The sequence below is a fragment of the Aulonocara sp. 'chitande type north' Nkhata Bay genome, linkage group LG6 (assembly GCF_057382095.1).
Source record: "Aulonocara sp. 'chitande type north' Nkhata Bay isolate Kocher_YH1m ecotype deep benthic linkage group LG6, A_spYH_male_GT1.1, whole genome shotgun sequence".
Taxonomy (NCBI): Eukaryota; Metazoa; Chordata; class Actinopteri; order Cichliformes; family Cichlidae; genus Aulonocara; species Aulonocara sp. 'chitande type north' Nkhata Bay.
In genome coordinates, this window is record NC_141349.1 from 12,226,906 (window position 1) to 12,243,769 (window position 16,864).

The 16,864-nt window shown below is 39.7% G+C and overlaps 2 protein-coding genes and 1 non-coding gene across 3 annotated transcripts; all 3 read right to left on the minus strand.

The window, feature by feature from the left end:
* Nucleotides 1–3,646: 3,646 nt before the first annotated feature.
* Nucleotides 3,647–6,886, minus strand: LOC147327344 (dynein axonemal light chain 4). Its single transcript, XM_086294970.1, has 4 exons — nt 6,700–6,886; nt 6,248–6,327; nt 4,833–4,916; nt 3,647–4,701 (listed from the first exon to the last, which is right to left on the minus strand). The coding sequence occupies exons 2-4, from the start codon at nt 6,317–6,319 to the stop codon at nt 4,537–4,539; spliced, it is 321 nt and encodes a 106-aa protein (XP_086151096.1). The 5' UTR covers nt 6,320–6,327; nt 6,700–6,886; the 3' UTR covers nt 3,647–4,536.
* Nucleotides 6,887–11,052: 4,166 nt separating this feature from the next.
* LOC147327345 (uncharacterized) lies at nt 11,053–14,384 on the minus strand. The gene has a single exon (XM_086294971.1). It carries the CDS (start codon nt 14,275–14,277, stop codon nt 13,582–13,584), a length of 696 nt encoding a protein of 231 aa, XP_086151097.1. The 5' UTR covers nt 14,278–14,384; the 3' UTR covers nt 11,053–13,581.
* A 2,002-nt stretch (nt 14,385–16,386) lies between these two features.
* Nucleotides 16,387–16,458, minus strand: trnap-cgg (transfer RNA proline (anticodon CGG)). The gene has a single exon. It is a non-coding gene; the product is annotated as a tRNA-Pro (tRNA).
* Between the last annotated feature and the right edge of the window lie 406 nt (nt 16,459–16,864).

A 16,864-nucleotide genomic window follows, 5' to 3' on the forward strand; every position in this document is an offset into this window, starting at 1 on the left:
CTCCCAGCCCCTCTCCTGCTTTGTGACCAATGAGCTGACAGCACACTTATGACAATTCAGATTACCGCTCATCTCATTGGTCGAGGAAAGGTCGCTTGCGGAGAAAATACCGGAAGACAACAGATGACCACAACAAGAAGCATGGCCAACAGGGAAACAAACGCCGACTCTGCGGTCTCGGACGACAGTAAACCTAAAGCTGGGCAGACACTGTGCGATTTTTTTCAGTCACGTTATTCAGCTCCTGCTCAAACTGCACGATTGACTCGCAGGGGTTAGAAGTTGGTAGGTCACGATGCAGGTCTCACACTATACCGCCCGATGCTCTGATGCGACCTGAGTGCTCACACTGTGCCTCCATAACATGAAGGTTATAACAGAAAATCTGTCGCTCGCTCTCTCTGTCTTTCACTCACACAGACACCACCACCACCATCAACTTTGCTACATTGCTAATGAAAAACATGATCAGGCAGCTGTGAATGAGCAGCAGTGTAAATCCAACTATTTCCACGGTTGTTGTGGTCGCGATAATTTTGTGATGCCACATCGAAAAGGCTCGGATGAGCTTTCCGAAGTTCTACAAGTTGTGCCTCCATCGCTTGTGTCCAGATCACACGCTGCACAGCCATGCTGCTCCGTCTTTTTCACCGACGTTTACGTGTTTGCGCGTGAGCAGTGTGAGCGGCTCACGAGCGATTGATGATCGGGAGCTGCTCGAGGTGTTAATCGCTTCTCGTTACCCCACGTATACTACACGATGCACGATGAAGGCCAAAATTGGGCCGATCACCAAATCGGTCGCACGACTCAAAAATCGTCTCAAAATGGGCCAGAAGCCCAGCATTAGAGCAGCAATGTTTGTTCGCTCAGAGAAAGAAAAAAAGGCTGCAAAAGCACAGGGAGGAATGGGAAAAGGGAAACACCTGGCTGGAAAAGTGCACTATAAAGCGCACTGCACTGTGTGCCGGCGCACTTTTTCCATAGGCATGCTTCTAATGGTGGGCACATGAAGAACATGAGGGGCGTGAAAGCTCGGGGAACCCTTAACCAATTTCTTGTCCACCAGGCCACGGCAGAAGCAGATATGGTATGTAAACACTGGTTTGTTTTTTAAACCCTCTGGTTAAGGTTAATATGGGCATGTGCAGTGAATATCAGCGCTATGTGGCCAGAAGTGTGATAATATAATTTATTTTGTGTAATAAACAACTGCAAGGATAGATGATTACAACAAATAGATGACTAATACATAAAAGTAATACATAGATGAATAATGATGATGAGTTATGATGCGTAATCATGGGAACAAGTGGGTTTACAAACAGGAGCAGCTGATTAGCATTAGAAAAGCTGAAATAATACCTCAACTGAAGCCAATTGTACTAAATGCACTAAATGTGCACAGTTACAAGAATATTTTTCGTTCTATTGCTTTCTATTAATTTATATAATTTTAAGTTAAGCAGGACAGAGTTCTTTTAAAGAAAGATTTACTTTTATTCTCAAAAGTTAAGCATGACAGGCTTCTGTTTAAGAAAGAGACCTGTTTTACTGTGTTAATGTTGTCATTTTGAGCTAAAAATAAATGGCTAAATGATCATTTGTTTCCCATATGGTCATATCACAAAGAATATGCATCTGCTTAAATCAAATTCAAGTCAAATGGTTAAAAAATAATTTCACACACACAAAAACGAGCTACCACACTGGGAAGGGTGAAGACAACTAGGTTGCCCGGCCCTGGCCACGAGGTGTCCCTTATTTATTTTTCAGGGAGTTGGCAACCCTAGTCAGTGATGGTCTGGGCAGGCATATCTATGGAGAGGGACACAGACCTCTACAGGCTAGGTAACGGTACCCTGACTGCCATTAGGTATCAGGATGAAATCCTTGAACACACTGTGAGAACCTACGTTGGTGCAGTAGGTCCAAGGTTCCTCCTGCTGCATTACAATACCTGACTTCATGTGGTGAGAGTATGCAGGCAGTTCCTGGAGGATGAAGGAACTGATACCACTGACTCGCCCCCAGGCTAACCTGACGTGAATCCGATAGACCATCTCTGGTACTTTATGCTTTGGTCCATCCAACACTACCAGGCTACACCTCAGACTGTCCAGGAGCTCAGAGATGTCCTGGTCTATATCTGACAGGAAATCCTCCAGAACACCATCCATCATCTTAATAGGAACATGCCCTCATGTTGTCGGGCATGCATGCAAGCATGTGTGAGCAATACAAACTACTGATATCATTTTTGAGTCACTGCAATGAGATTTTAACAAAAGGACTCTGCATAATTTTTTCACTTTGATTTTCTTTTAATTCAGCCCCCTGTAGGTTGACCATTTTCATTTTGTGCCATGCTTTCAAACTGAACACATTACCCAGGTCATATCAGTATAAATATCCAACGTCTTTTTTTTTCCCATTGAGATCTGATGTGTTTTCAAAGTGTACATTTTTTCTGAGCAGTGTATTATTTGTACACATTTACCACAAAACTGAGCAAATTGGCTCACTTTTGTGAGGCCACAGTTAGTAATCACCTGCAGCTGGTGCTTTCCAGCTCACAGAAATTTGTCTCAAATATGTAAGTAGCTGCGTTTTACATCTAAAAATAGCTTTAAGATAATTCTTTGGAGGCCAAGTAAACACCTAAGAGTGTTTGTTGTGGTTCTTGAGTCCAGTGAGGGACTGCAGTGGGCTTAGTCAGGCTTGTGCCAAGTGTAACACTAACACCCATATAAATGTCAGGACCTGTGGTCTCCTAGGAAATCATTGAAACAAGGTTATTAATGTTGCAAATATCACCTTTAATCTTGTGGCTGATGGGTTTAGAGCACCTGACCTTTCACTTCAGGGCTGAGTTTAACACTAGCATGAGAGCAGTGTTTATATTCAACATGCTATTACGTGTTGAATATAAACACGTTTTCGGGCCAGAGCAAATATTCTTTAAACCTTATCTCTCTGTGCTCACAAGCTTGAATTTTTAAGCCATTTTCAGCTTTCATGTAGCGCCTGAGAAATGTTTCATGTAAGTGCTCTGTGTGTGTGTGTGTGTGTGGTATTGACAGTTTAACTTTGTGTCATCTCACTTTTGTCTGACCAAACACATCCTTTGCCTTTAGTGGAAAATAATATTTAAACTGTAAACCAGACTAATGCTTCAACAAAAACTGAGTCGGGCGTCATCATCCCTCATGACAAGTCCCCATCGCTCCAACATTGATGTTTTCCTTTTTCCATATGAACATAAAGCCTTGGCATCTTGTTTTTTTTAAAGCTTTTTTCCTCCTTTTTGTATTTCTCTATTCTTAGAAAGCCAAGCAAAAGCAGCTGGCACCATTTTATTCCTCTGTGTGAAGCATATTTTCTTTATTCATTCATATTCACTTGTACTGATACATGAGAGAAATGACATTTCCTGTGCTGGATGCAATCACTCATGTCAGTATAATTGCTTGACTACATTTCAAGGACAAACGGTTCCAATTTGCTCTCAATCTGTCACAAAAACCTCCTTTTCATGAATTGCATTTAATCAGAAACGTGAGCCCGAAGTTTGCAGCATGCTGTGTGGTAACTGTAACGAAGCTCGCAGAAACAGCAAAGAACAAAACAGAGGCAGATGTCGGGCTCTGTTTTACACATTTCAGTTTATTATACAATCAGGTCACTTCACGCGTAATGATCCAACAAAGGATCATTAAAACTGGCATCAACATGAAAACAATCACACTGCTGTTATCACCCAGTGGGGTGATGATATTATTAGGGATAATAACAAACACCTTAACGAGGAGAAAAGGTGAGGTCGGGTGCCGTGTTCGGCTCAGAAGACTCAGAGCCTTTTTAATCGTAAGAAGATGAACTGGTCCTTAAAAAGAAGTGTTTTCAAGTTGCATCAAAATATGTACACATAAAAAAATCTTACAAATTTTATTGAAACACTAGTGCAGTTGGATAGAGAAAGACACGTGTAAAGTTACAGGCGGCGTGGACGGCTTAGTGTTGCGCAGTCTTGTCAAACTGCAGAGCACGGCGATGACGTGGTGCTACTTAAAAAGAAGGAAAAAACAAAAACGTGTGTGTCCAGCACACACAAACATAAAACACTCACACATACACACACTCCCTGCAGAGGAATGAGGGTAAAGGACTTTGGAGACCCTGGCTGGCTGTAATTGTTGGAGAAGTTGAACTTGCTTGCACATGCATGCTCACAAATGTTCTCGCCTCTTTCCTTTTTATTTAATGTACTGAATGGAGAGATGGATGGTTAACAACAGAGAGGAACAGACCGGTGACAGACAAGGCGAGACGCTATTTTTAGGCCCACCAGCCAAAGTCGCAATCAAAACCCCCTTTCTTCTATTCTCGCTGCATTTTTAAAATCAACGAGCACTTCGCGGTTCCTGCCTCAGTGGCTGGTAGCGACCTGACCTAACCTGCCGAAACAAGTATAACCAGCATCTGGATGGTAGCTGGTGGTTCATTTCCAGCCCGGCGAGAACGTCAGAGAAGGTGCTACGAGCACTTCCACACGCAGACGGCCAGGCTTCCTCCGAAGAACATGTAAAGAAGATTCTTCACCTCGTGTGTGACCTCAAAGCCGAAGCCTTCACCAATGACCACGTGCCACGAGCTGCCAAATTTCTTATCCATGGACTCCTTGATCATCTTTGCAGCACTCTATGGAAGACGGCAAGAAAAAAGAAAAAAAAAAGAAAAACAGAAGCCCTGGCCATCAGCACAACACACGAGAGAAATTTGAAAAGGCATCCTCAATATTTTACTCAAGACTGAGAGCAAAATATACACACCTCATTGTTGGTGGCATACTTCTCACAGGCTGTAACACACAGCTCCATGGTCTCAACCCTCATTTCCTCTGGCATGTCTGTGTGCTGAGGACAAACACAGAGCTATGACATGAATATAAACAAGTCAGCTAGAAACAACACTGCATTGCCTTCATCCTTTCTGACCGTCCCCCAATGTGGTCAGACAACTTGCCATGCGAGCTACTTCTTCCCTAGCGCTGTCTGTCACTGTGATGCTTGGTTTAGTCAGCGTGCTCTGACTGATCAAATGTGTGAAGACACAATAGCTACAGACTTGATTTTGCAGTTGGTGCTTAGGAGCTGTTTGCTAATCTTAGAGAATACGACACCTTGTGTGAGCCACACCTGAGCCTGCTGTGTTGCCTAGCGTGCACGTATTTAACGACCAAACAAATATTGTGAAGTTTGGTGTGCGCTCTTTTGTTTTCTCACAGAAAGAGAAAAAGAAGGTTCCCAGTAATAACTAAACTAACTCCTACATGAGTGTTACAGTTTCTGTGTCATTGAGACGCAAATGTCACCATCAGATAATGGACTTCTTCATGACACTGCACCGGCTACACAGGCGTCCTTAAGTGACAGTGCAGCACAACTTCTAAATTGCCAACTAAAATTTTAGAAGTTTCGTTTACACAGGTGTGCCACCTTTACACTCACCCCTGCATGCTGCATGTATGGCAGTGGGCTGCTGTCAGCCTGCAGCAAACTTTGCCAGTGGGAAGTGTCTGATAAACTAAACAGGCAGCTTTGTGCGTGGGCGTGAGATGACTTTTTCACACTAATGGCTGCTGAATAGGTGGTTTGATAGGGTTTCTAAATCAGTTTATCAAGTTCTTAGCGATTACATAACAGGTATCTTCATCTAAATTATTATTTTTTGAGTGCAGGCATATTGATTCTTGGTCCCAAAGATGAGTGGAACTATGAGTGCATACCACCACTTTCCTACTTATTTTCAGCCTCTTTCTTTCAGAGTCGTTAAGGCAGACCTCGATGTGAAAATACTGACTGCAAAACTGCTCATTAATGAGGATTTGCTTCACAGGTGAATTGTGATTGGTGGAAATACAGTCACAGGTTAATCAGCTTTTTTTTTTAAACTGGTGGTGCATTAGTCATGTTTAACCCTACAACTTTTAACTACGAATTAGTCCTTACAGTACTTACTGTGATCTGTCGCAACACTAATTTTCATCTGAGCCATCTTAGTCTGCAGTAGTTGTTTTAAACTTAACATTAAATAAAGTTGACTGTGTCCTTCACTCATTTACAGTCTGCTTATGCATCACAACTACATCTACTAAACCAGAGCAGCCTCACACCTGCATAATCTTTTTATTTCGCAGTATCACAAAAGTCCTGGTCCTAGGTGAACAATGTCACTTCATTCCTACCCTGATGAGAGGGAAGCTGTGCAGTCTCTTGTAGTCGGCCTCTTCTTTCTTTCCCTCGCCAGTCCCGGCCATTCCGACTCCTGCAAATAAAGCATGTGTGTGCATGTTAAAAATGCTGTCCCCGGAGCGTGTCACCAAGTGTCACTTCATCAGGAGTGGTGGCTATCCTGCACAGCAAGCTCACATCTGTGGCTAACATGACCTGTGTTGGGGACGAAGTTAGCTAACATCGTTTAGCCCTATACTGGCTAACGACAAGAAGTCTCACATCGTAGTTCACACCAGAATAATAAGCGGTTCCACACTTAAACAGTGTCCACAGGTATCGCGTCACGGCAGGTTTGTTAACGGGACAGCGCCTTATCAGGTTAGCAGCCCTAACAGGCTAATTAGCTTAGCATGTTTTCATAGCAAACATTTGATGCACTGGTTGTTTTCTAGCTAAAACTCGCCTTATTTAGATCCACCGTCGCGCCGTTATGGGTTGCCGTCCGTTATCGAGACTTGATAAATGCGCAGTGACCCGGAGATGTGTCACTTACGAAGCGTTTGCCCCACGAAAACTTCTGCTGTTTGACTTCCAGTTCGGTTGTTAAGGAGACATTTTAAACAAGCGATATCCGTGGAGTTGGGCCCCGCCTAGCTCTGCCGAGCTGAGTTCTTATTGGTTGAGAGTCCGTCGATCAAATGGAAAGCAATCCGCCCGTTTCCGAGAACGGTAACGTAACCAAATTAAGTTTTTATTCTTCTGTACTTTTTTTAATAAATTTGAAAAAATGAAGATTAAATGCAAGGAAAATTAAAAGGAAACAAAAAAGGAAAAAAATGTAACGACAGAAATACTATGTAACTGTGTAATTACTTCTGATTCATTTATTACATATAGAAAAAAAGGAGAACTCTTAATACTGACACTGGTTAAGGTGGACCTATTATTAACAGCTTTTTGATACAAGATGGTTATAATAACATATACCTTAAGAATAATTTTATAAAGGTGTCTAATTCTGTCATTTAGTGGAAAATACACAGAAGGTCTCTTGATTTGGACCAGTATAAATGATTTTTACTGTGATACAGAGCTTGAGCTAACACACTTATCATCACTATCTACCTGCATGCATAACTGCTTTTAAATTAGGCCACTCTCCTGTCAATCAGGCAGAGCATGGGTAAAACCTTTTTTATCCATCCTAATCAGCTCTCTGACAGTCTCTGACCCACATTCAGCTGGAAACATGTGCGAGGAATCCCCCAGGTGGATTGATTTGACCCAGAATCGTCAGTCTGCTCTACATACGTGCACCCACAAGCACACAAAACCAAACCCAAGCTCAGAAAACTCCACAGTGCTTTGAAAGATAAATAATTCCACGGTCTGTCAGTGAGAGGTGCGTTTGCTGGTTGTCCATTTAGCCTCAAACACTCTATGGTATAATCCAACCTGAAATACCAACCCGAGCATCTTAAAAAATAAATAAATAATCGACTCTGTTGTGGATTAGAGTGGATTATCAATCAATCCCAGAGAGAGAAAACAATCAGATCACTTGATAATCTTCCTCTCCTTCCACTCTTACGGTCTCCTCTGTTCTTGTCTCTATGATTAATTCCTGGAGAAAAATGCATGCTGTTAACCAATTGCTGGGACGTTTCAACCCTCACATCACCTCCTCTTTATCCGCTTCTCTGAAAAGGGAGTGCCCTGGCTCAGAGAAACACCGAGCCATTAACTAATTGCACAGCAGTGCATTATGTTATGACATGATTTGGCAGGATTTCTGATCAGCCTAATTGACCCATTTGGGTTACAGCATCGGTTTGACCACCTGATATGTGTAGTTTGACAGCACATTCTGACTCTGTTTACATTCTTTGTTTGAAGCCTTTAACCAACGCACACAGTCTTCAAAGCCACAGAATGAATTTGGTCACTATGATTCTCAAAGATCTCAAGTTTTTCTTTTTTAAAGTTAAGGATCAGTCTTTACTTAACCACATCTCCTATCTCTATATCACATGTTGTTTCATTCATTTATTATTATTCAGGTTAAAAATAAGTTTTCATGCTTATCAGAAAAAAGGTGCATATAAACTATGTGATCTGTACCCCACATGGCTGAAAATTGGGTGGGCAAATGGAGATAAAGCAGAGGCAACATAAATTGCAGTTCCCTCAATGGCCACTTGAGGCTGGCAGGACCATTCAGCCCCCCACAGACTCACCCATGTTAAACTGCTTAGCTTTAATACACACGTATAAGAAATTACAATACAATTTCCACTTTATAGCAAGTCTGTGAGAAGGTTTGTTTTTTTTAGCTCACCTGTTTAAGTTGTCTCAAAATTTTACTAAAGTTTGCATTATTGGGGGCGTGGCCACTATTGCTATTACTGACAGATATGTGCTTACCCAGGTGTAACATGTTAACATTTTTAGGATGTTTTCTGACACATAGTGTGGCTCTGTGGTACAATTCTTCCACAAATTTTGCGCTTAAGGTTGATCTGAAATTACACCATTCTATTTCCTTTTCTAGATAACATTAATTTATAGCTAACTGTTCCTAAAGAGTGCACATTTATATCCAAATGAGGATGCACATTGCTACCCAAGCATGTTAGCATCGATTGATAACTTAGCACTCAACCATCCCATCTAAATATGATACAGTTATGTAAAAAAAAAAAAAGTTTTCACACGATTCAATTCAGCCATGTAGAAAAATAAACTCACCCTTACTTACCAGCAGCTGCTAATCAAAAGCAGCTGATTAAGAGCTCATCAGAAAGCAGAACTTTTGGCTGTCTATGGAACATTCCAGTGTTTGATGGCTTTATGTTAAATGGTTAATGACCTGCGCTTTACTTAGCCAAAGCACTTTACACTACATTCAGTCATCCACGCTATATTGTAGTCACAGCTGCCCTGGGGTGCACTATTTGTGCAATGACAGAGGCGAGGCTGCCGGATACTGGTGCCACCAGGCACTTTGACCAGAAGTGTCTTGCCCAAGACAACAAAGACTGTTGGAGCCGGGGCTCGAACCGGCAACCTTCTGATTACAAGACGAACTGCCAACTCTTGAGCCACGATGTCCCACAATCTTCCCAGGAGTTTAAAATTCCCCCCAATATCAGGCAACTCAATGTAGTAGAAACTGGAAGAAACCCAAGAGCTACATCTCAGACTCTCCAGATCTCAGATAGCATGTGAAAGTTCATGACAGCATGTTTGGCTTCTGGGAAGCGTTGCCAGGAAAAAGCCTCTTCTCTCTGAAAAGAACATGACAGCCTGACTTATGTTCGCAAATTTGCATATGAAAACAACAATAGCAAGGCTGGCCTTTACTTTTTTATATGTATTTGGATTAGTTACATTCAAAATCATCAAGAACTTATTAAAATAAATGCTGAGTGGTATAAAACACTTGTACTAATATAGTATTTTTCTACACAACTTGAGCACTCAAAGTACTTTCTTACTCCAAGCCTCATTCACCCACACTTTTCTTTTTTCCCCTCCCCCAACTATGCCTAAGTGATCCTAACCTAACATCCACACTCCAATGGATGCTCTGGTGGCAACCTGGGGTTCAGTATCTTCCCCAAGGATATAGTACTTGACATGCCAGGGATCGAACCATGAATCTTCTGCTCCATCTCCTTAGCTACAGCTACCCTCCTCAGCTGTTTCACACTTCAATCACATGTGAAACAGCTTCAAAAATACACTGAGTGGCAGAAAGCAAGCACTGCATACCCAGGTGAGAAAATCAGAAAAAAGGTGCCAGAGGGCTGGTGGGTACGCTGAAATGAGAATGTCAAAGTAAAGGAAAGAAGGAGATGTTTTTGACAAACGGTGTGTTGATTGATTGATTGGTAATTTATTTCAACATGTGAACAATATACAAGTACATTTAGAAAAGAAATGAGAGAAAAAAAAATATACTATACAAATTACATACAAAAAAACATTCTGATTAATTTACATGTTGAAAGGGAGTGGGAAGAAGTATACACTTATTTAATCCCACCCCTGTCCCATAAATTATCAGTGAATATTTAGTCAGCTTCCTTACTGATATAATTTGTAATAAAAATAGTGAACAGATTTCTGATATACTATATACTATAATATCACATCATGAATTTTTTGTTTGTTTGTTTTTAAATAGAGACATTCACTTAATTTAAATATTTTCCTTTTCTTTATAGATCGAGAAGATCATATTTTTATAACTCTTTTTGAACAGTTTTATGTTTGGACATTGCTTTAATTCCATATTCAGTTTGTTCCATAGTTTCACTCCTTGAACAGAAACACAAAAGCCTTTTCTTGTAGTACGTACCTTCATTGTTTTGAAGTTACAAAAACCCCTTAAATTATAACTTCCTTCTTTCAAAAAAAACATACTCTGAATATTACCTGGCAGTTCTTTATTTTTTGCTTTGAATAGAATTTGTGCTGTTTGGAATTTCACTATATCGTCAATTTTCAATATTTCAGACTGCAAAAATAGTGAGTTTGTATGTTCCCTATAACCTGCATTGTGGATGATTCGAATTGCTTTCTTTTGAAGAGTAAAAAGTGAATGTAATGTGGTTTTATTGTTATTGCCCCAGACCTCTGCACAATAGCTTAAGTATGGTGAAACCAGTAAACAGTAGAGAATATGAAGTGATGTTCTGTCGAATACCTGTTTTGCCTTGTTTAGTACTGCAATGCTTCGTTATACTTTGGAATGAATATATCTTACGTGAGCTCTCCAGTTAAGTTTTTCATCTGTCATTACCCCCACAAATTTATTTTCACTGACTCTTTCAATATCAACACCATTTATTTGAATCTTTGCATTTGTATTTAAACTACTATTTCCAAATAACATAAGTTTAGATTTATTCAAATTTAATGATAATTTATTTTTATCAAGCCAGAACTTCACTTTACTTATTTCATTAGTCATATCCTCCAATAAATTCTGCAGATCATCACCAGAGCAAAAAATGTTTGTATCGTCAGCAAAGAGAACCATTTTTAATACTTTGGACACTTTACAGATGTCGTTAATGTACAAGTTGAAGAATTTTGGACCCAAAACTGACCCTTGGGGTACACCACAAGCAATGTCCATACATAAGGAGCAACCACCATTTATTTTCACAAACTGCTTTCTGTCACTTAAATAACTCCGGACCCAATCTAAAACTACCCCTCTGACACCATAACGTTCCAGTTTTCTTATTAATATATCATGATCTATAGTGTCAAATGCCTTTGTCAAGTCTATGAATAACCCAGCCACATATTGCTTTTTGTCTATGGAATTTGTGATGTATTCTATTGAATCTAATAGTGCCGATGATGTTGATCTGCTTGATCTGAATCCGTACTGACTCTCAGTGAGTAGTTTATGTTTATCTATAAATTTTTCCAGTCTGTTTTTAAACAGTTTTTCAAGAACTTTTGAGAATTGAGGTAGTAAAGAGACAGGCCTGTAGTTTGTGAAATGGTGTTTGTTTCCAGATTTGTATAGAGGTATAACTTTTGCTATTTTCATTCTGTCTGGAAATCGACCAGTTTGAAATGATAAATTACAGATGTATGTAAATGGTTTTCTAATAGCCTCAATGACTCTTTTAACCACTATCATATCAATATCATTACAATCCAAAGATTTGTGATTTTTACATTTTTTGACAATTTCAAGAACTTCATTTTCATCAACGGCTGTGAGAAACATAGAATATGGATTTCTGTCAATCAGTGTATCGGGTTTTTCCTGTGCTTTCCCAGGATGAGTGATTGTTCTTGCTAAATTTGGTCCAGCAGTTACAAAGAATTCATTGAGACTATTTGCCACAACATCCATATTGTATTCTTCATGGTCATTACAAATGAAATACTTGGGATAGTTCTTTTGTCTAGTCCCACATTTTATAACACTGTTCAGGATTTCCCATAATCTTTTATTATTATTTCTATTTATATCTAATTGCTTCTTATAGTATTCCTTTTTACTAAATCTAAGTATATTAGTTAACCTATTTTTATATCTTTTGTATCTGATTTCAGCATCTTTAGTTCTCATTCTTAAGAACTCTCTGTATAGAGCATTTTTCTTTATACATGCATTTTGCAGACCTTTTGTTATCCATGGACAGTCCATATATTTCTGTTTCCTACTATATTGCTTTATTGGACAGTTGGTATTGTACAGTAATGTAAATATTCTAAGGAATTTATTATAAGCACTATTAACGTCCTGTTCCTGATATACTTCACCCCAGTTTTCCTTCAATAAATCTTTTTTAAATGCATTCATTCTTTCTTCTGTTCTTACTCGTCTGTACTCTTTTTTACTGTCCATTTTATTGATCTTGTAATTCCTATCATAGATTGTAAAAATTGGAAGATGGTCACTTATGTCGTTAATCAGGAGTCCACTTACAGTCTTATTTTCAATGTCATTTGCAAAAATGTTGTCTATGAGAGTTGCACAATGTGATGTAATCCTGGTAGGTCTAGTAATTTTAGGGAATAGATTCATACAGTGCATTGTGTTTATAAATTCCTCAGTGGTTTTATGTTTATTTGGGTTTAGCAAATCAATATTGAAGTCTCCACAAATGAAAACTTTTTTGCGAGCTATTTCAATAAATGTTTCTTCTATCCAGTCTTTAAATGTCTCAATACTACTACCTGGAGCTCTGTATATACAGCTAATGATTACATTTTTACTTTTTTCTTTACAAATTTCAACTGTAATACATTCTAGTACATTATCAATCACCATCGTCATCTTTTCCACCACATTAAATTTCAAGGATTTGTCCACATACAAGGCCACTCCTCCTCCTCCTTTGTTTCGCCTAGTTATAAATGTGAATTCATAACCCTCCAGTTCAAAGTCTGTTCCTTTTTCCATATTGATCCAAGTTTCTGATAAGGCAATGACACTAAATGGATGTGAAAACTGGTTAAGATATTCTTTGATATGACTAAAATTAGCATAGAGACTTCTACAGTTAAAGTGGATAATTGATAATTTATTCTCAGTTTTAATCCTCTGATTGTAGTCTTTATTTGTATAGTAGCAGCAATTGTTATTGTTAGATGAGAAAAAGTTGTTGTCTGGATCTATTTCATATTCCAAGTCGTGTGTATTGTGATCCATATAGTTAAATGTTTTCAGTTCCAATTGATCATATTCTGCAACTGTCTGACTGATGCAGCTGATTCTTCCAGATGTATCTGAGTTCTTCCTTCCAGTGTGTGTCATAAGTGAGTGTGTGGTTGTCTGTTACCTTGTTTGCCGTCCAGATCGTGTTGCTCACTGATATTTTTCGAGATCCGCCATATTTTTAATGGTCAGAACTTTGGCTTCCTCTGGTGATCCGTTTAGTTTAATGAATATTTTGCAGTTCGTCGTCCAAGTACCTTGGATTTTTCCCAGCTTCTTAAGGTGTCGCGCTTTTTTGGCTATTTCAGCGTTGTGTTTGGTTAGATGTTCATTGATAAAGACATTAGATCCTTTTAATTTTCTTCCTTGTTTCAGCAGCGTAATCTTGTGCTTTCGATTTACAAACCTTAATATAATAGCCGGTATGTTGCCGTTCCTCCTGGGAAGAGGGTGGCATGCTTCGACAGAGTTACAGTCCAGGGCAATCCCTTTGGACCGCAGGAAAGCAGCCACCTGTTGTTCCGTGGAGCTAATGTCAAGCTCTCCAGGTTCCTCGTTGCTGTCAGCGGTCACCGCCTGAGCGTATGACCGGGGTTTAATATGGAGCCCAGTGATGATGACGTCGTTTATCCTGGAGTATTGTTCCAGGTCAGCGACCTTACTTTCCAGGTATGCAATCTTTTTATCTTTTTCGGCATTTTGGATGCGGAGGAGCTTTACCTCCTCCACAATTTCAATGATATTTTTCTGCTGCAACCTGATAGTAGAAATTTCCTCCATTATGAAGTCAAGGGACTTTTTAATGTCCTCGACTTCCTCAGCTGTCGGTGTCCTCTTCGGCCCCATTTTATCTGGTTACCCTGGTAGCAGGTTCAGTCAGCTGATTCCTCAGTCAGCTGTTAGCCTGGTAACGCGTTGGCTAGCCTGCAATTACCTCGTTAACTCCGTTAGTCCAGTCCAATATCCTGTATCAAAGTCGTAATCCAGACAGGGTTGTACCAAAAGTTCCAACAATGTGAGTAGTCTTTGCTCCAGAAATTGATGGCCAAATTTCAAAAATCCACAGGACACGATCAAAACACAACTTCCAAACAAAATGTGTTGAAACTATGTCAAGAGAAAAGCTGGTGATATAAAGACCTTGAGGAAATTATTTATCACAAGGGGAAAACACACTGTAAATATTTTATGTTAAGTATGAGATGAGGCCAAGAAAAAGAAAGTAAAAGTAGTTTGGATAGTGGAGCCTAGGTTTTTAAAGCAAAGCAAGTAAAGGTGAATAACTACTTAATTGTACAATTATGAGAGGATCTGTAAGAGCTGCATGACTGCAGGGCTCATGACAATGAAGCCATGAGTTGCAGTGACAATAAAATCCATCTGTAATCTTTTTTTTTTCTGTAGTCACGAGAAAGACTGGCGCTCGCCTCCCTGCCAAGTCTGTCCTGAATGAAATGAGAAAAAAAAATGTGCAGAAAGATTCTGAGAGGCTGTAAGATTAAATGTAAAAACTCGTGTTAGACTTGTCGCTGGTTGGTAGTGTGTCACATAAGGTTTTTCATAATAAAATGCCGCCCTTACACAGAGGTAATAAGGTATCTATAATTCAACAGCTGGGGAAGCAGACTGTTGGGGAGAGGAAAGGAACGCTCCATGTGACTCTGCTAACAAGCTGTGACAGAGGCGACATCAACAGAAAGATGGAGCCAAGAATCAGAAATTAACAATGAAAAACAATATTTGCTGCTTAGATGATTCATCTGAGTGATTGACTAATTATCCATCTGAGTGATTGGCTGATGACTCTCGAAATATGTCCTTAAATCTCCATGTCGAGGAGCCAGCATCAGCACAAATGTGGCAAAAAGTGTGTTCAGACAGAAAGAGAAGCAATTTTTCCCTATCTTGTTCTCACAGATTTGGCTGGTTGTGCTTGTTTACCTCAAATGGCCATTGTTGTATACAAGCATGGTTTGATGTTGAAGACCAAACATCCCACAATAATCCATCCACAGGAAACTATTGTGCGTCTGATATGGGGGCTTTTGCCCCCATCCTCTCTTTTTCATTCTCTTCTCTATCTTCTCTTGTTTCCCCTCATGGTATATGGCACTTTTCTATTCTAACTGAGCACTTTTTTTATATACAACTCACCTCATTCATTTTTTTTTAAATGTAAGTAGTTTCTATTTAACATTGACACAAATCCATACTCTGGTGTAACTTGGGGTTAGACAAGGGTCGAACCACCAACCTTCTGGTTAGCAGGCAGCCTGCTTTAAACTCCTGAGCCACAGCCACCCAACTGTCAGGATGGACGGCTGCCTCTTTCTGATCCGAGAGTTTTTCTTGTCAAAAGGGAGTTTTTTCCTTCCCACAGTCACAAAGTTTAGTTATTAGGGTTTTCTTCAGAAGACTGTGGGGTCTTTACCTTACAGTATAAATGACCTTGAGGTGACTGTTATTGGAAATTGGTGCTATGTAAATAGCACCAATGTAAATGTAAATCTGAATTGAAAATGAATTGCTCGCTCCAAAAAATCAACTCAGCTTTATAGCAGAAGCAGGTTTATTCAGCCTGGTGCAAAAAATTGTGTTGTTTTTTTCATTTCCTCCTTCGCAACAGCTGTACAGGGAGTAGCCTTTTATATAACATGCTAATTTAAACTCTAATTAGGAATTATTGACATGTGGCATGTGGGTGTTGTTGAGCCTTGTTCACGTTCTTGTTCATATTCAGCTGTGGGCATACATGGTACCAAACATGGACGTAGCCTCTGTGTCTGAAAAATTAGGCCAATGCAGAAGTGCCATGAGATGGCAATAACTGCAGTTGCAAAAAGATTAGTTGTTATTAGAAACTTTAATAAAAACCACTTCTTTAACCATTTTCCCTGCTTTTTTTTTTTCTTTTTCTTCATTCCCTTGGAACTTTTTAGAGCAAAGCAACAAGTGGGGCTCGTCCGGGATTTGAACCCGGGACCTCTCGCACCCGAAGCGAGAATCATACCCCTAGACCAACGAGCCACTGATGAGTCACCAATGGCATAAAAGATTGGTGTACCTACATCGCTTGTTGAACCTACAGAGACCTGTTTAGCTTCTAAGTAGCCTACCTATTAGCTTAATTTAATCATCTTTAATGATCCATTGTTAGCGTCTCTGTTAAAATCATGGAAAAAAAGGATGTACCTTAGTAATGAAGCTAACCAATGGTTAGTGGTTAGTTGGTCTATCCTTTTGTCCTCTAATTTCTGGCTTTGAAAAAAAACCCAATATGCACAGCCAGAATAAATTCAAGGGTTGAAAACATTACTTGATGTGTTGATTTTTTACAGTCTATCCTTGAAGCCACAAAGGTCAGCTTCCTATTACCAAAGGTATCTAGCCACCATTCGTTTCTGCATGAAAATCTTACTGTGACCCACACAGT